We start from the raw sequence: 15985 nt of genomic DNA, 5'->3' as shown, positions 1-15985 counted from the left end.
TCGCTGCTCTGCGGTGTATAAGGTAGGCCTTGTATCACCTCCCCTATGGCGTACATGTATTCACCGGGCCGGCGTACCAGACATTCCGAAGTCTCAAGGAGGCTTGTATAGTTATGTTGCCACGGTCCCAACAACCGCTCATCCGAACCTGCCCTTTCAGGCTGCCCAGAATATTCAAGAAAGCTCCGTGGGGACACGCTCGTTCCGCGCAAGTGATCACCCTTGATACCCGACGTCTCGCGTTGCAGCCCAAGCCGGTGAGAAGGCTACGACGCCGGTTGAAGATACTGATGTCTTCTCTCTGGGATAGTAACCTTGTACTCCGAGTCGTAAAGTACACAGGGAGCAACCATACAGTCTGGGGTGCGACGAAGTTGACGTCGGGTGGAATCAGCGGGTCTACCATGACCTATCGGCCGCTCTACGTTCGTCTCGAAATCCCTGTTGCTCTGGCAGCCCATATTCCGACAAACATGTGGTAAGCCTGTCCATTCAGGCCATCCTCATTCGGACGCTACATAGGCCATATCAGTCACAGCGCCTTGTTTCTAGCACCCCTGAACCTTGTTCACCGTTCTGTCGTTCTGTTGGGACTCGCTGCGCCCAAGGATACTAGGATTTGGTCACCATCTAGGCACGAACGAAACTTACCACTGTTTGCGCCCCGCAGAGCCGTCGGCACCTCCGTAGGCGCACTCGGCACTCGGTCCTTTCCCAACAACCTCCGTCCCGCTAGGCACACCTAGCCACGTTTTCGACGAGCGACAGCGATCGAATGGCTAGATCTGCGCGCACTCATAAGCTTGTTATTGGCGCTCCCTATGATAGCGGGACCAGCAGCACGTGTGGGAAGGGCACGATGATACGGACTGCCGATGTCAGTGCAATTCAATCCAAGTGAGCTGCTGTAGGCCATCGAGCGAAGCTGATGCCAATGGACCGTTGCTCCTTGCGGATCGCTGGAGAGCCGCACTGCGAAGGAGGATGCCATTCACTGCGTTATGCATCAGTCGGCGGACGTCGAAGCCTGAGGTGCATAGCTTCGCTATAACGAATAGTCTTCCATCATGCTCACATGGTGAATGAATGCCGCCGGTCTGCGCGTCCGATGCGCGCAATACTTCTTGCATTCTCTCCTGGATAACTGGACCACTCGACGCCGATTCAGGCAACATCGTGAGCATCTGCTGACTATACGCAGTATGTCTACCCAGAGAATTGTGCATCACAGCGGCCGAGTCAATCATGATATCGACGGTGAATCCTGTTCCTACGGGGCAATATGCTGCCCAAGTTGCCGGTGCGTCAGGCCCATGCGTGCCTCCGATCTGGGGGTGTGCGGAAGTGTGTGCCTGTGCGGATTTGGGCAGCGTTGTTTGTCGGCGCCAGCGGGTCGCCTGAGCTTAATTAACGAATGCGCGTTCTGCCGCCGGAAGTGCCTGGCGGTTGGTCGGGGCGTACGTAGAAAGTCTGTCGTTCTGGAGCCCGGGGGCGCCACGAGGGAACAGGCACGGTGGGCGATGGGCCTGCGAGAGTTCACACCAAGCCGTGCGCGGAGGTTGATGGGACGCTGGAAGTTGCCATTTTGGGAACAAGGGAGTGGCCTAATATGGCAGGCGAGGTATTCGGACGAGGCACGGACGGCGAATCGGGCAACGCGGCATCTTCTGCTCTCTCTGCATTGTTCCCAAAACGGCCATTATGTCGAGCATGTCCTCCGGCACAGCTCTCTGTCCCTCACCTTCTCCTCCTCGTCCCTCCTCCCGAGTTCCCTGCCGCCGGACTCGCAGGTTCGAGTGCGGCCCTAGACTTCCCGCTTAAAAGGCCTGTTCCTCGCCCCATCCTCCTCACGAGCCCCCACCCGCCGCCCTCAATCGCTCGTCATGGTCGCCCTCCTAGCACTGGTCGCTTCTCTCCTCGCCCTCTCCTCCCAGGCGGCAGCGGTGCCCGTCGGCGCGTCTCGCACGAGCATCGCTGATCTCAAGTTCCCATCCATCCCGGAGGGCGCGTGGTGGTGTGAGTATTCGCCACCCTGGCTTCAGAAGCTCCTCTGCTCGAGGTCTCTGTCGACGTCGTCCACTTCGGTTTCGACGCCATTCGGCACGGCAGAGGGCGTCGTTGACACGTCTGGTGTCGTCCGGTTCACTGTCAAGTACGGTACCGCGAACCGTTGGCAGCCGTCATCTGTAGCGATGGCTTGGGATCTACCGTGAGTTTCATCGCCTGAATTTCAACCGCTTCCAACTCACGTATGCACTCTTAGATCTGGCGCTTCAAATGCGTCCGGTTTGCCGCTTGCATGTCCCCAGAGCGGTCTCGACGCCTCCGAGTACTCTGAGGATTGTTTGTCCATGATACTCTATGTTCCGTCTTCTGTGACTATCGGAAGCAATGCTCCCGCTCTCATGTGGTATGTGCTGCCTTCTGTGAAACACGATCTCGGGCTCATTGCAAAATCAGGATTCACGGAGGCTCATTCATCTCCGGATCCGCCACAGGCGCTGGACTTGACGGATCTGCCCTTGCGGCGGCGACCGAGTCCATTGTTGCTGTCATTCAGTACAGATTGGGAGCAGTGAGTATTTATCTTGCAGATAAGGCCATTACACTGACCTCCCTTGCAGCTTGGCTTCATGGCTCCGAATGGGCAGACAAACTTGGCAGTCAAGGACACGATCACAGCATTGCAGTTTCTGCAAGCAGTCTTGCCGGCCTTTGGTGGTGATACGTCCAAGATCACTGTTGATGGCCAGAGCTCTGGCGCAAACATGATTAGGGCGCTGCTCGCTGCACCTTCTGTGTCTAATCTCTTTGAGTACGCCATTCTGCAATCGGATCCAATGGTATGTTATTGTTCATAACGACGAGTTTGCCCGTGCTCAATGGCATGTAGGACTATGGCTTCCTGAACACCACCATGCAGAGCTCGCTTCAGGACTACTTTAACGGGCAGCTCTCTTGTAGCGCTTCGGACACGTCGTGCCTAGACTCCCTCTCGCTCGACGATATTCTAACCGCCCAAAGCGCCCTCTCGGACAATGCCTACAGCGTCGTCCCCGCAGCTGGCCAATCCGAGCCAATCCGCCCGGTCCGCGACGGCAGCCTGATCACCAGCCCTCTCGACCTCACCGCTGCCTTCCCGTCGCAGTCCAAGACCATCATGCTCACCAACGTAGTAGACGAGGCGATGTACACCATCTACTCCGAGTTCCCGAGCGCCATCAGCTCCTCGTACTACGACGATGTCGTCGACGGCACGTTCGGCTCTGTCAGCGGCAGCCGCCTGCTGAGCTACTCGACGTACGTCCCCTCGTCGACGCCCGCCGACGGCACGCAGGATGCCCGCCCCCAGCTGTCGCAGATGGGCACAGACCAGGTGTGGAGGTGTCCCTCGTGGACCTTCGCGCGCAGCTGGGCGTCGAGCGGCGGTACCGCGTATGTGGCATGTACACCGTCGGCGCGTCGTACCCCGGCAACTCCGACGTCTCCGAGTGCACCGACTCGGGCTCCGTCTGCCACCAGGACGACATCGAGATCGTCGTACGTCCCCTTCCCTCGCTTGCCGGGGTAGGGCGGTGATGCTGACCTCCGCTTTTGCAGTTCGGAACCGCGCCGAGCCCGACCAGCGCACAGTCCGCGCTCATCACCGAGATCCAGGCGCGCTACTACCAGTTCCTCCGCACGGGCAACCCGAACTCGGGCTCGTACGCGACGTGGGGCGCCACGGACGGCCAGACGGTCAGCGCCCTCGAGCTCGGCAGCTCTGGCGCGTACGCCGCCGGCGCGTGCGACCCGAGCCAATGGGGCGACGCCGTTCCCTATGACTACCAGGTCTACGACATCTAGAGCGGCATCGCCTGCCTGCTGAAACGATGCTGCAAGTAAACAAGAGTTTCCTCTCTCGTCGACAAGGTATCCTGCGAACTCTCGCGGGGCCATGGACCCACGCTCGCTATTGACGCATACCCTATACCCTCGTGGTTAATCGGCCTGCTTTCACCTTTGCATTCACGTCTCGTAATAGGTGGACTATCGTCCGCTGCACTTCCTATCTATTCTCCTCGCACGTCTTCACGCGTACTCACTGTTTTCCTCATTCGCTGTTGTATCTCGTCGGTCTGGTTTTCTCTCGGTTGGTTTGGTCTGTCACCCTTGTATCCCTACTGCGCTATTCGCCCCGAGCAGTCGTCACTGCCACCCCTGTAGCATTTCATAGTCCGTTACGGTTGTTACGCGCTTACAATGTATCGTCTGCCCTGTTGTTGTCTCAATAATATGTGTTGTGTCCTTACTTCGCGGATCTGGACAGCATGAAGAGGGAACGCGATAGATCGGTGACGTGGATACCTTGTTCAAGCCGCAGTATGTACGCATTGCAAATTAGCTGCGCAGACGGAGGCAAAGGGTCTCGCTGTTCACACAAGTACCGCGAAATGGAAGACCCGCAGCGTTACAGCAAGAGACCGCACAATAGCCGCAGCAAATATAGTACATACAACGTCGTCAAGCAGGTACCTGGCGATTACAACTTCGAAGAGGACGACGACGACAACACACTCTCCAATTCCGTGAACACATCGAAGTTGCGCTGGAGCACAACGTCCGTAGCAACCTGGACAACACGATCCTTCAGCACGAAACGCACGCGTTCGGTGGGGATGAGGAACACGCACCCCGTCCTTCTGAAACTTGCACACGCACCGATGGAGACGGCCCTTCGCCCCACCCCTCGCCTCGTCGCCTTGGTAGGTGAGAACCGTCCGACCCAGCTCGCTCGCGCGGCAGCGCACGCGGCTGCACGACCATCCGCCCAAAGACGCCCTCTGACAACGCGCGGACGCGTTCCCGCTGCGCCTCCGTGTTCTTGTTCCCAGAGAGGAGTCCGCATCGTAGTCAGGAGGTAGACCTGTGGGGGCATGAGGACGATGTTGCGGGCGCGAGCTTCCGCCAGCGCTGCAAGGGGGTGGACGAAACGCGCGGCGATGACCTCTTGCCCGCCGTCTGGGGTGGGGAGGCGTTCCTGCTTTCCGCCGGAGATGAAGCCGCTAGCGGGAGCGCTCTCTAGGAACGCGACGTAAACTGCGTATGGAATCGTCTACACGCCCTGTGAGCCGCCGTGCAGGAATCACCGTGTATATGTCAATCTTACCTTGGTATTGTGGGTGGGGTAATCCACTGTGTGAACGGCCAGAGCGATGACAGGTCTGCCTCAAGACCGTGCTCAGACAAGAAGTCCCTGAAGAGCTGTCTCTGTGAATGAATCTCTTCCCGTGCATGGTCCGTCTCAGCATCCGAGGGACCACTACCCGTGCCTGCCACTTTCGATGCCAACAGCAGCCCCGTCTCCTCGAACACCTCCCGGATTGCGGTCATCCCGACTGAGTCGTCCTGCTTCTGATCGTAGTTGCCGCCTGGGAAGACCTAAGCCCTCAGCACATGTGTAGTTGCAGGAGAGGACATGAATAGGAACGTACATGTGCACCGGCAAATGACTGCGACTTCGGGTTACGCTGGACGAGCAGCACCTCGTTCTGAGGGTTGACGATGATCACACTTGCCGATTGCCTTGGGCTTGACGGAGCCTTGGAGGACATCGTGCCAGCGACCTAGACCCCTAGAGTGCCCAACCTTGTGGAAGGGGGTGCACAGACAGGACAGGAGCCGTTCGTCGAGGCGAGAGATGAAGCCCACGAGGTTGTGCGGCAGATTTAGCCTGTCGACGTCGAAGAGAGGCAGTCCAGATAGCTATCTGTGTCCTAGGCACTAATGGGCGCATCTGCTAAGGCATGAAACAATCCCGTACATTGCGGGAGGTCACTTGAGCTGCTGGATTCCAGATCGTGCCGGCGGCCACCCGTGCTGCTTGCGAGAGTCATGCTCACCGCGAAACCGCTACTAGAGATCCCGAGAGTCCATATTCACAACTTGACGGTGCTAGGAGGCCAGTAAGTTGAAGTAGACGAGCAGTCAGACATTGAGGACGATCGCATCCAGATCGCATGGTAGTACAGGACAAGTTCAGCGCCAAACTATTCGCTGCATGCAAGTTCGGCAGTCACTGGCACGCGTACGTCTACACAAGGGCTGGATTCTCTACATTATTCATACATATGTGACACTAGTATTTACAATCGTCCCATTGCTATATGCTTCAGGTCCGACACGACACCTGAATGTCAGTGTTCCCTCTGAGTAAGGCCGCAAAATGCTCCAGACGCTGGACGAGTCCCAGGAGATATATGGTAGTCAATCAGACACACACACGACTTGCAACGAGGTGAGATGTATAGGCTCTGCGTTACGCGGGTGGCAGCCCACGAACGACATACTGCCAATTCTACGCATGAGGGTTAGTTAGGATCAAGCATCAACCCTTGAATCTACAGGTGCTTACCTTGTGATCGACTTCTCGAAAGTCTTGGTGTGCAGTCGCGATATGTACCATGTACCGCTTAAGCCTGTCAAGCTCCCGATCCGCCCTAGCCTGTGGTAGGTGTGCGTCTTTGAAGGGCGCGATCTTAAGGCCTTGACTAGGATTCAAAGCGAAGTTTCTCCCCTGCAAAGTCAGAAAGACAAACAGATAGGGACCGTAAGGCGCACCAGTCATCTACGTGGATCGTATTGCTTGCATTGCTGAGGATCTGGTCAGCGACACGCGGAAAGGGGAGAGTTCGCGAGATGGGAACAGACAATTGGGGAAGTGGTTCCAGATGATTTGTAGAGCCTTGACATGATGCTTATACGGTTTGCCGTCACGTTTTGAAACACAGAGAACATGCACTTCTTGTCTAGGACTAGTGTATCATTAGCCACGAGCCTCAAGGCGACAGAGCCACAGAAGCGGTCACCGAATGAGATCTACAGATGATATGAAATCAGTGTTCACTCGCATTTGCAGAACCCGAGGCATACTTCATAGCTATGGCCTCCACCGATCATACCTAGTTCGCTCAGTTTTGTTTCGAGCCAGATCCAACTCGTTTGCGACCTGGAGAGGATTGCACAAGCCGTATAACGGACAGACTGGACGATACGTACCATATACAGATGTCGTAGTGCGGATAGATTGCTTCGAGGAACTCGTGTAATCGGGGCCTTGCGCATTCGTGCGGTGGGAGTGCACCCGACGTGAGCGGCTTTGTATCCAAGATAGCTAGAGGAGTCATACCGCCATGTCTTAACAAACAGATGCAGTGAACACACGTACTGTAGTCAAGATCCAACACGAGCAGTCGCTTGCCCTCTCTCAACGGATGAATGATATTGACCTCCAGCTTCTTGTGCACTCTCGGATCTTCCGCTGATTCCGCTGGTCATTGATATAGGCCGACGCCGCTGCTGGATTTGCGGAGAAGTCGATATCTAAGTCATTGAGGACATCGGGCAAAAATTCCAGCTCTGAAGTCACCATCGTGCATCTTAGTTCACGATGCATGGCAGTAACAGGCCACATACGCGACGGATCTTTGATCTCCTTTCCTTGAGGAGTTCCGACGAGGGAGAACTTCTTCCCGCTCGTAAGCTTGAGATTAGCACTGTGATCGCACGGGAGGTAAGAACATTGGCAGTGAAGTAGAAATAACACATTAGCTCACATAGTCTCTTCGTCAGGGGGCAGCTTTCCCTTTACAGCCGAGGATCTTTTGCCGCTCTGGAGGCACATCCGTCAAGCTCTGCAGCAGAGCCTTGAGGTCGTCCACCCTTCAAGCATTTTCGACTGGTACCCCTACAATAAAGATATAGACGTACCTGTCCGATTCCGCGACGTCCAATTCGAACAGTTGCCTGACCAAGTGAAGGAAAGATGTATCCATTTCTCGGGATTTCGTCTCAGCTGGCGGCGGCGAAGTAGCCTGTGTTCTGTTGTTAGCTGCGCGTATCTCATCTCCATTCGACCTAGGCGCACCACTGCCGTGACTGTTGTCGCGTGCTCAGCAGTCTTGGTGTCTATAGTCTCCTCTGGTATCTCGGTGGCGCTGTCTGAGGTTGCACCGGAGCGACTGTCTCAGGCGAGGGCTGAGAGGTTGGGGGAGGATTGATGCTTTCCATGACTCAGAATCCAACAGATCCGTAGCAGCGACGTTGAGACAGGTGCGCACGAAGAGTACAAAGTCAACCTTTATATGTGCGCTTGTGGGTCCATCCTACACCGGGCGCTTGTCGCGAAACACGGCTACGCGTCCTCACGTGAGTGTGACCGTCACAGAGACGCGTCCGATTTCTCTGATCTCCGAGTCGTTGCTTCATACAGCCAGCTGTTATAATTGATTTTACTACGATACTATGGTACGTAGAGCATGCTCATGATGTCCTTAAAAGGTGAAGACGGCACCGCTCTTGCGTTTACCGAACAGATAGACAATCGCGCAGCTCATGAACAGCCCAACCGAAATACCAACAGTGACTTGAAGCATCGCATATCCAAGCGCAATGCCATGGCCCTCAGCATCGATACCTCCGGCTTCGGATAGACCGGACTGCCCCAGCAGTGAGCTTTATCAAAAAAAGATCTGCACAGCACTCACCGGCACGAGGAACAGAACACCAGGCACCATGACCGTGAACGCAGTGCCGCCACATACTCGGGAATATATATTCCCCAGAATGCCAACAGCGAAAGCTCCGACGGAGGCGACGATATCTGAATGACCGAAGATGAGATGGCTGCAACCTTGTTGGAGATATACGAGCAGATTGCAATGACGATCATGACCGGGAAGTCCCATGTCCAGTACGGCTGCATGTTCGCGACAGATAGCAGGATCGCGAACGCAGGAACGAGGATGAACTCGGTTTGCCAGGGAAACGGCTGCTGGTACCACGGGAATGAGGCTGGGCGGTAGCATCCGTTTACGATGTCGTTCACGCTCTGCGGCGTTGAGTCCGAGAAGGTGAACGATCCGGTAAGCGTGCGATTGCTGGACAGCACGCCTTCCATAACGTAGGTCCCCGTGTAGCTGGCTGTGCTTGCCAACTGAGCGATCGTTTGTGCACTCTTGATGTGGGCGCTCGGCACGAGGAACAGATACAAGTCAGAACCGAACTGCAGACCAAAGCCCTGTATGCGAGTCGTTGATTAAGACTTCAGGGGAGCAATGCAATGATCCGTACCAAGAACAGCGTGCAGATGAGCGCGTAGATCATGTGCATGCTGCCGGTGACAATGTTCTTGGTACCAAGCTCTAGAGCGCTGGACACTGGTGTATTGTCAGTGTTGACGAAGACGGCCGGAAAAACCAATGAACCTACATATCAGGAACCCAGGTAGGATGCCAACAATACCTGCGGAAGAGATGGCTGTCCAACAGAACATCTCGTCTCTGATGTCGTTGAGAGCGCGAGCAACGAACGAGATGGTGCAAGTAACCAAGATGCTACGTCGCACACGATGTCAATACCCGGTCGAGGTCAGCAGTTCGAGGGGAACCTACTTCCAAACGTTCGCATAGAACGTCCCGCACCTCGCCGACACCGTATTCTGGACGAGGAACAGCAAGAATGCGCCTGCGCCGGCAACCCACATGTCGATGATCGACCCGCCGAACGCAAGGGGGCAGATCACGATGGCCAGCAAGACCGAAAAGGCACCCCTCCAGTAGATGTTGTATATGGGCTTCGCGTCCATCAGACTGCGTAGGCGGGTGAGGCCGGTCTTCGCACTGATCTCGTCGTGGACGACCATCCGGTAGGTTTGGTGCACTTCGTGAAGAGCCCCGAGGGAGAGCTGGCCTCGTCGGTCGACGACGTGGCACCGACGGTTATCGGTCAGTGGGCCTGTGTGATCACCGAACTCGCAGAGGATGACGGTGGGCAAATGGACGAAGGTACATATGAGCCCGAGAATTTTGCATACTGCGACGAGCTGCGCCTCAACACGATGTGAGGGTGCACCGAACTTGGAGAGCGCCTCTGCGAGCATCACGACGAAGTCCATGCGGTTGCCGTGGGCTGTGATCACAGTATGTATGAAGCAACCTACAAATCATAGAGGTCGTGCACTCACTATCGGGATTGTACAGGATCCTCGCCTTATGCGCGTATTTTCGGCGCTCCCTGTAGTCCATAAGTCGTATCTTCTCCTTCTCCTCGTGATGGATGTCGGACAGATGGAGTTTGCGAATCCCAGTTACCTCCGGGTCATCCGGATCGTACAATCGGCCCTCGTCGCCTTGGGAGACGTTCGCGTACAAGGACCTCCTGGGCAGAATGCGCCTCCTCGTGGAGTCATCAGAAGAGGCGCGTCTCAGCATGCTTTTGCCACGGGGAGGACGGAGTTTCGCATCCTCGGCGGTAGAGGCTGAGTAGAGTGCGCAGATTGAGGGGCTCGGATATCGAAGGGGTGTCGATACGAAGACAGGGAAGGGAACCTTGGTGGACCATTCTCCTCGTCGTCATCGTCGTCATCATCTTTGGCTCGATACTGGCGTTCGCGACGTAAGCCGTCGGGCGGCGGGATGGGTTCGTCATCAGAGTCGTCGTCGCTACTGCAGTCAGAGTTGCGAGCGGCATCCAAGTCTATCCGGGGCAAACTCGGCCTGCGACGCAGTTTAGGCAGCTTGCGCCACTTGCGCTCTTCATTCGAAAGTTTCGACTCGTCGTCGTCGGCCCTCCGATTCGGATCGTGCGCACTTTCCGGACGGGCAGGCAGGTAGAATCCTTCCTCGTCGTGGTGCTCGTCCCGAGCGGGGATCTCCTTTACGGACAACTCGCCGTGAAACCGTACACGACTTCCGGTGGAACTGCGACGACGGCGGTCGACCGAGGGGGAGGTAACATCAAGACGGGCCGATCCAGTCGGATCCACGTCACCTTCGCTGAACCGGACGCGAGACCCAGTACTGGCCCGCGGTTGGCTCAAAGCGTCAACAGCGTCGCTCATCGACGATCGGCGGCGAGTGACAGAAGGGCGAGACATAAGGAAGAAGTGACAAGAGTGAATATAGGACGAAGCGGAGGAGGGAAGCCTCCTTCCTGTGGTGGGAGTATTGAGCGAATGCACAGGGTCCCACCTTGGTTTGTTGCGTATCTGTCAGGGATGAATATGCGGTGTTAGCCACTAGCGGGTATAATTGCGATATTTTGTTTTGAACTAGACTCAGAAGCACCATTGTCCGTCCAAATTAAGACCAACTCTCCGAGATGTGTATGGATCCTGACCGCCTGCCGTCCGTCAGCTACACTGCCCAGGTTGAGCCAAACAGGATGCATCTCTTCGGGCTCACTGCATAAACTCGGGTGGTTCAAGCAGCCAGAGTAAGAACTATAGGCGCTCCGAGTCTGTCGTTGTGAGATGGCAAGGCAGACTCCAGGGAGCATCAAAATCGATTTCCTGTTACCATTATGAATACGTTGGCTGATTGGGATTTTGACCTGTATGAAAGCATCAACAAAAGGCTGACGTCCAGCTGGAAGGTAAACGTACCCCTGCGACTGGATAACCTCTCATCGGCTGTATATATAGATGCACTTGTCACTTAGCTGACATGGGCACTCCAGAAACAGCGTCATATTCTACAAGACTTCCAGCGACCTAAAATACAACCACGCTCGGGCGTCTGCTTGTGTACTGTGGCTGATGATACACTTGCTTCATGGAAAGACTGGAATGCGAGATCAGACCCTAGCAATGCCATCCACAACCGCGCCGAGCGTGGACAATGTCGACGGATCTAAGTAAATAGTATCAGACCAAGCTCAAACGCAGGCGCATGGAGCGCCATCCACGCACCCGTAATCACCACACGCGTCCGTGTTGCACTTCGAGGCGGTGTCAGGACTTGGGCAGCCGCATCGTATGCCCAACCATTGTTTGCAGCAGCTAGAGAATAAGTTGGTGGGAGTGACCGATCTCATCCCAGTCTCACGCACCAGCAAGAATCTGATCGATTGGCAAACCCAAATAGCTCTGTGCCAATGGAACGGAAATAGTTGTGTAGGCCTTGCCCAGAAGGGTAAAGGTTTTCGTCCTGAATGCATCTATAGAAGAGTTGTCGTATTGGCATCATCGTAAAGAATGGCACCAAGGCTCACCAATAAATGCCGTAGTCATGCCTGCAAGGACCGTCCCCAGCTTCCCTCCCGACAAAGCAGGTTGATGACACAGGTTGAACAGATCCTCCGCGCGGGCGTAGACGGCTTCGTGCTGTCGGTTGTGTACGGCAGTCAAGATACCGAACAGACTCATCGATACGGGTAGACGGAGGTGTGATTCCGGCAACCTCGTCAGAGCATGGCGGGCCGCGGCGCTATCCACTGGTCAGAAGCCCTTCGCGCCACATATGTGACGGTAGAATAAACGCACACATCGTCGAGAACGAGATACGCAAGCACCAGAGGCGCGAGCACAAACAGTCGCGTCACATCGTGAACGTTTCCCTCCTACCGCGCCAAATGTTAGGTACATCAGGGTAGGATCGGTCTCGGACGTACGGCAGCATCTCCTCGCTCTGCCTCGAGAGCCAATTCGCGATACCGGCCCTGTGCAGCGAGGTCCGCCAAGGTAAGGAAGAGCCTTTCGTAGGCCGTGCCCTGTGGCTCTGCGTCGGTGACAGAGGCTGGTTCTGTCTGCTGTGACTGTGGGGGCTGCTCGGGTGGCGGGGTCGTTGGGTCTGTGTCTGTCGCCATCGGAGTGGGCTGAGGTGGGTTGGAACTGCGTGCCGCATCCTGAATCTCTGCTTCTGTGGTCAAGGGAGGAGTGGGCGGGCCCGTCATTTTGAGTAGGTATAGCGAGAGGTGACAGGTATGCGTAGGGGCGAATGGATGGCGGGGTGACGGGTCGGTCTGAGTGTCGCGATACGCGTGTATATATGCATCACGTGCACGCGCCTTCTTTATGGGCGCTACCGAAGCGCGTACGACACGAGTAGTGGCAGCACCATATACACCACAGCCACAGCCAGTCCCGCTGTGCGTGCACTAATTCCAAGCACAGCCGCCCTCTCCGCGCTCATATAGTTGCTGTCAGTCCTCGCGTTTGCTACCATAATGGAGGAATTTCAGGATGAGGAGATCGAGAGCGTGCTCTACATCGGAAGGGAGGTTTCAGGTGTGCCGCATAGTCGTAGTGCGAGACATGGAGCTGATCCAAGGCGAGCAGTTTTCAAAATCCCGCCTATGAAGAAGAACGAAGGACACCGCGCGCAGGAATGGGGTGACCTCGGTCAACCGTTGTGGAAGGGTAGGCTACGGATCATCGAGCGGTCGAGCGGTGTCTCCATTCAGTTCGAGGATGTCAACACAGGTGTGTATCCTTCAACCATGTTACGCGAGAGCACTTCGTTGATACGTGTGCTGGATTTGACAGGCGAATGTACGTTCCGTTATTGTGGTACCCTGACCGTGAATGAGACATGATACGCAGCGTTCGCCAAGGCCGACTACGATCCCGCGAAGCCGTGCGTAGAGGCTGTCTTGGATTCCTCGCGCTACTTCGTCGTCCGAGTAGAGGATAACGGACGAAGGGCATACATCGGAATGGGCTTCTTGGAGCGTACAGATAGCTTTGACTTCAGTGAGTGCTTTCCGCTCGCGCTCTTCGGAGATCCCAGTGCTCATCACGTCTATCCAGACGTCACTCTGCAAGACTACACCAAGTAAGCCTTCGATCAGCGATCAACCTTTAGCTGGACATCTCATCATGTCACCATAACCTCTAGGCGATGGCGCGCCCGCATGAACCCACCAGATGCTGCGACTGAGGCTGCCGCAGCGTCAGCAGGGCCCAAGAAGGACTACTCGCTGAAAGATGGCCAGACGTTCTCGATCTCAATACCCGGGCGTGCGAAGAACAACAACACGACCACGTCGAACCTGCTCGGAGGATCTACGAGTTCGTCTTCGTCCGGTGGTGGTGGCTTTGGCGTCCCTCTGTTACCACCGCCTCCCAGTGCGCCCCGGAGATGACACGACAGAGGTTGGATGGACTCCGTGATCTCGAGATTGTATCATACTGCAATACCTTTGCATTGGTTCTTGTCACAGCAATCAAGTTATGGCGCTACCATAACTCAATCTGACATGCACTTCTTTCCTGAGCTTATACGCACCGTACAAGGCTACATATGGGCAGCAGCGCAGCCCTGATTCGCTCCTCCAGCGAGAATGGGTGGTTGTATGAGGCGCAGTACTTACTGAATGACCGACATCATGTCGGCTCATCACTGTGAAGCACATCTGGACGTCACACCATCACTGCATGTTTCCATAGACCCTAAGTTGTTCCGACCTCAATATGCTCAATCTGGCTTCACCAAGGCCTCACAGAGCGCTGATGATGGCGGTGCACTGAGCCTCTACGTCACGGTGTACAAACTCGAGCGACCATGATGCTGCAGTACACAGTCTGCGTCATCGCACCCTGTCCCGACTCACAGTCTTGGCTAGATAGCACATTACACACAGTGCAGTATCCCCAAAGGTAAGCGCATAGATCTGCATGTTCCTCCTATAAGCCGCTCACATCGAACGCTCAATGCTGCGCGAACAGATGTCATTGTCCGCGACCAATTCAGTACCACCGCAGGTCCCCATCCCCGTAGATCAAGAGACGCGTCCATGGCCCTACGACACGGCGCGGTCAACCGGGACGTCATGCACGCCCCTCCTCGCTGCCATCCTCGCCGCAGACACGCACAACATGGTCGCCAGCGGGCCCGGCTCGGACTTCCGCAGCGTCGAGGAGCACATCCGCGGCGTCCGCCCGTGGCTGGACGCGGAGGACCGCACGCTCAAGAGCCTCGTTTTCTGGGTGTACCCTGAAGGCCTATCGGGGCCGTACCACGAGACGGAGGACGGACAGGTGAAAGAGCACGGGCTGCTGGTGACGATTGAGCGGGGGACGAAGGTGGCGGATATGATGGAGGCGGTGAAGGGTGCGTTCGTGGAGGAGGGCACGGCGCATGTGCACGTCCCTGCTGTTTGAAGGGGGCCGTGTGCGTATCCCCAATGAACACAGAAAGCAGGTGCGATGTAGCATGTTCGTTGATACGATCTCATCCATCTTGTCAGTTGTTGCATGTCAGCGGTACTTCGGTGCCATGATAGGGTCCAGCAGCGCAGCGACCTGCTCGTACACAGTGAACAGGATCCCTCCACTAAATATCGTCCTCCCGAGCCTCATCACCGTCCCGCGCCAGAGCCCCCTCACGCCGTCGTCCGCCAGTATACCCCTGAACGCCTCCACCGTCGTCGCGCCCCGCGCGCTCTGCGAACGCGTCTTGATCGTGTCGAACGGCTGCGTCGCGTAGGTCGTTATGATCCCGGCAATGGAGCCGTTGGCAAAGTTCGTGGCGACGCTTTGCTCGATGTGCCGCGTGCTCTCGTAATCCTTGAGAATGTTGTAGGTGCCCATGCGGAAGGCCGTCGCGCCCGCCTGCTTCAGCGTCGTGCCTGCGAATCCGCGATACAGCGCGAGGAAGCCACCTTCCTGGTAGAGACCCGGACGGCGTGCAGGCCTGATCGGAACCTCTTTTCTTCTCTCGCATCGTCGATGAGGGCGGTCTTGATGCGCTCGGTAGGCGTGACGGCAAAGATACTCGCGACTACACCAGCGGTCATGCCCGCAAGCATGTTGCGCATGGGAGTGAGCGCGCCCGTCTGTGGATCTTTGTACGCATTCTTGATCGCGTCGAACGAGAGGAAACGCACGGCATCCTTCCCCATTGAACCGATGATGAGGCTCGAGCATCCCTTGTACAGTGCACGCGCGCCTTCCTTTCGGAGGACTTCACTGACGACAAGGAAAGGGTTGCGCGGCCGCGGATGTGCTGGGTCACTGTGAAGCTGGACCCGCGTCTTCGCGAACTCGAACGGGTATGTCGCTGCGGCTTCAACGCCGCCTGCTACAGCTCCCGCGACAAGAGACACCATGGTGGTGTCTGCTTTGACTGTTCTGCTGACATGGTCCGACGTGGGCAAGAGACAGCCAACGTCGTGACAGGGACTCTGAGCAATGAGGCTGACCAAGCCGAATGAGAAACCACTCAAA

General features: G+C 56.2%; 9 protein-coding genes across 9 annotated transcripts; 4 read left to right on the top strand and 5 right to left on the bottom strand.

The window, feature by feature from the left end:
- The first annotated feature begins 158 nt into the window (after nucleotides 1-158).
- On the top strand, nucleotides 159-903 carry B0H18DRAFT_1001582 (uncharacterized protein). Its single transcript, XM_048028314.1, has 3 exons — nucleotides 159-253; nucleotides 311-478; nucleotides 533-903. The coding sequence occupies exons 2-3, from the start codon at nucleotides 474-476 to the stop codon at nucleotides 744-746; spliced, it is 219 nt and encodes a 72-aa protein (XP_047894607.1). The 5' UTR covers nucleotides 159-253; nucleotides 311-473; the 3' UTR covers nucleotides 747-903.
- A 684-nt stretch (nucleotides 904-1587) lies between these two features.
- On the top strand, nucleotides 1588-4291 carry B0H18DRAFT_1103909 (Alpha/Beta hydrolase protein). Its single transcript, XM_048032596.1, has 7 exons — nucleotides 1588-2209; nucleotides 2264-2410; nucleotides 2461-2575; nucleotides 2625-2843; nucleotides 2894-3376; nucleotides 3412-3540; nucleotides 3601-4291. Exons 1-7 carry the CDS (start codon nucleotides 1884-1886, stop codon nucleotides 3844-3846), a joined length of 1665 nt encoding a protein of 554 aa, XP_047894606.1. The 5' UTR covers nucleotides 1588-1883; the 3' UTR covers nucleotides 3847-4291.
- A 20-nt stretch (nucleotides 4292-4311) lies between these two features.
- On the bottom strand, nucleotides 4312-5910 carry B0H18DRAFT_1001578 (NUDIX domain-containing protein). The gene is made up of 8 exons (XM_048028313.1): nucleotides 5868-5910; nucleotides 5657-5749; nucleotides 5475-5606; nucleotides 5150-5421; nucleotides 5075-5095; nucleotides 4829-5045; nucleotides 4674-4769; nucleotides 4312-4612 (listed from the first exon to the last, which is right to left on the bottom strand). Exons 1-8 carry the CDS (start codon nucleotides 5874-5876, stop codon nucleotides 4523-4525), a joined length of 930 nt encoding a protein of 309 aa, XP_047894605.1. The 5' UTR covers nucleotides 5877-5910; the 3' UTR covers nucleotides 4312-4522.
- Nucleotides 5911-6298: 388 nt separating this feature from the next.
- B0H18DRAFT_1084613 (uncharacterized protein) lies at nucleotides 6299-8305 on the bottom strand (the record flags this gene model as incomplete). The annotated part of the gene is made up of 14 exons (XM_048031816.1): nucleotides 6299-6337; nucleotides 6395-6607; nucleotides 6757-6817; nucleotides 6902-6988; nucleotides 7039-7153; nucleotides 7208-7245; nucleotides 7269-7398; nucleotides 7456-7535; nucleotides 7596-7624; nucleotides 7662-7685; nucleotides 7719-7726; nucleotides 7750-7834; nucleotides 7907-7976; nucleotides 8283-8305. The coding sequence occupies 14 exons, from the start codon at nucleotides 8303-8305 to the stop codon at nucleotides 6299-6301; spliced, it is 1002 nt and encodes a 333-aa protein (XP_047894604.1).
- Nucleotides 8306-8312: 7 nt separating this feature from the next.
- On the bottom strand, nucleotides 8313-9919 carry B0H18DRAFT_1084600 (DUF1212-domain-containing protein; the record flags this gene model as incomplete). Its single annotated transcript, XM_048031813.1, has 7 exons — nucleotides 8313-8477; nucleotides 8526-8664; nucleotides 8688-8869; nucleotides 9017-9058; nucleotides 9112-9197; nucleotides 9250-9374; nucleotides 9432-9919. 7 exons carry the CDS (start codon nucleotides 9917-9919, stop codon nucleotides 8313-8315), a joined length of 1227 nt encoding a protein of 408 aa, XP_047894603.1.
- A 1334-nt stretch (nucleotides 9920-11253) lies between these two features.
- On the bottom strand, nucleotides 11254-12792 carry B0H18DRAFT_1001566 (uncharacterized protein). Its single transcript, XM_048028312.1, has 7 exons — nucleotides 12430-12792; nucleotides 12302-12378; nucleotides 12031-12245; nucleotides 11869-11976; nucleotides 11729-11818; nucleotides 11423-11669; nucleotides 11254-11370 (listed from the first exon to the last, which is right to left on the bottom strand). Exons 1-6 carry the CDS (start codon nucleotides 12709-12711, stop codon nucleotides 11614-11616), a joined length of 828 nt encoding a protein of 275 aa, XP_047894602.1. The 5' UTR covers nucleotides 12712-12792; the 3' UTR covers nucleotides 11254-11370; nucleotides 11423-11613.
- A 73-nt stretch (nucleotides 12793-12865) lies between these two features.
- B0H18DRAFT_1001564 (uncharacterized protein) lies at nucleotides 12866-14082 on the top strand. Its single transcript, XM_048028311.1, is given in 8 exon segments — nucleotides 12866-12903; nucleotides 12944-12947; nucleotides 12965-13045; nucleotides 13097-13240; nucleotides 13304-13309; nucleotides 13361-13510; nucleotides 13568-13592; nucleotides 13656-14082. The coding sequence occupies 6 exon segments, from the start codon at nucleotides 12985-12987 to the stop codon at nucleotides 13900-13902; spliced, it is 633 nt and encodes a 210-aa protein (XP_047894601.1). The 5' UTR covers nucleotides 12866-12903; nucleotides 12944-12947; nucleotides 12965-12984; the 3' UTR covers nucleotides 13903-14082.
- A 96-nt stretch (nucleotides 14083-14178) lies between these two features.
- Nucleotides 14179-15165, top strand: B0H18DRAFT_264416 (uncharacterized protein). Its single transcript, XM_048037330.1, has 2 exons — nucleotides 14179-14416; nucleotides 14486-15165. Exon 2 carries the CDS (start codon nucleotides 14486-14488, stop codon nucleotides 14918-14920), a length of 435 nt encoding a protein of 144 aa, XP_047894600.1. The 5' UTR covers nucleotides 14179-14416; the 3' UTR covers nucleotides 14921-15165.
- On the bottom strand, nucleotides 15017-15867 carry B0H18DRAFT_1118183 (mitochondrial carrier domain-containing protein; the record flags this gene model as incomplete). The annotated part of the gene is made up of 2 exons (XM_048033743.1): nucleotides 15017-15370; nucleotides 15421-15867. The coding sequence occupies 2 exons, from the start codon at nucleotides 15865-15867 to the stop codon at nucleotides 15017-15019; spliced, it is 801 nt and encodes a 266-aa protein (XP_047894599.1).
- Between the last annotated feature and the right edge of the window lie 118 nt (nucleotides 15868-15985).

Source organism: Fomitopsis serialis (assembly GCF_022376445.1).
Source record: "Fomitopsis serialis strain Sig1Antser10 chromosome Unknown B0H18scaffold_25, whole genome shotgun sequence".
Classification (NCBI taxonomy): domain Eukaryota; kingdom Fungi; phylum Basidiomycota; class Agaricomycetes; order Polyporales; family Fomitopsidaceae; genus Fomitopsis; species Fomitopsis serialis.
This window is presented reverse-complemented; position numbering and strand designations above follow the sequence as displayed.

What these genes read in the sequence shown, in the direction of transcription:
- B0H18DRAFT_1103909 (XM_048032596.1), top strand. Translation starts at nt 1,884, where the DNA reads ATGGTCGCCCTCCTAGCACTGGTCGCTTCTCTCCTCGCCCTCTCCTCC. An exon ending in TTCTGCAATCGGATCCAATG is followed by an intron (nt 2,844 to 2,893) that starts GTATGTTATTGT and finishes AATGGCATGTAG; the next exon opens with GACTATGGCTTCCTGAACAC. An exon ending in AGGACGACATCGAGATCGTC is followed by an intron (nt 3,541 to 3,600) that starts GTACGTCCCCTT and finishes CCGCTTTTGCAG; the next exon opens with TTCGGAACCGCGCCGAGCCC.
- B0H18DRAFT_1001578 (XM_048028313.1), bottom strand. An exon ending in CGCCTCGACGAACGGCTCCT is followed by an intron (nt 5,607 to 5,656) that starts GTCCTGTCTGTG and finishes CTAGGGGTCTAG; the next exon opens with GTCGCTGGCACGATGTCCTC. An exon ending in CGATTCCATACGCAGTTTAC is followed by an intron (nt 5,046 to 5,074) that starts GTCGCGTTCCTA and finishes CGCTCCCGCTAG; the next exon opens with CGGCTTCATCTCCGGCGGAA.
- B0H18DRAFT_1001566 (XM_048028312.1), bottom strand. Translation starts at nt 12,711, where the DNA reads ATGACGGGCCCGCCCACTCCTCCCTTGACCACAGAAGCAGAGATTCAG. An exon ending in AATCGATCAGATTCTTGCTG is followed by an intron (nt 11,819 to 11,868) that starts GTGCGTGAGACT and finishes CTTATTCTCTAG; the next exon opens with CTGCTGCAAACAATGGTTGG. An exon ending in GACGCGTGTGGTGATTACGG is followed by an intron (nt 11,670 to 11,728) that starts GTGCGTGGATGG and finishes CTATTTACTTAG; the next exon opens with ATCCGTCGACATTGTCCACG.
- B0H18DRAFT_1001564 (XM_048028311.1), top strand. Translation starts at nt 12,985, where the DNA reads ATGGAGGAATTTCAGGATGAGGAGATCGAGAGCGTGCTCTACATCGGA. An exon ending in CATCGGAAGGGAGGTTTCAG is followed by an intron (nt 13,046 to 13,096) that starts GTGTGCCGCATA and finishes CAAGGCGAGCAG; the next exon opens with TTTTCAAAATCCCGCCTATG. An exon ending in ACTCTGCAAGACTACACCAA is followed by an intron (nt 13,593 to 13,655) that starts GTAAGCCTTCGA and finishes CATAACCTCTAG; the next exon opens with GCGATGGCGCGCCCGCATGA.
- B0H18DRAFT_264416 (XM_048037330.1), top strand. Translation starts at nt 14,486, where the DNA reads ATGTCATTGTCCGCGACCAATTCAGTACCACCGCAGGTCCCCATCCCC.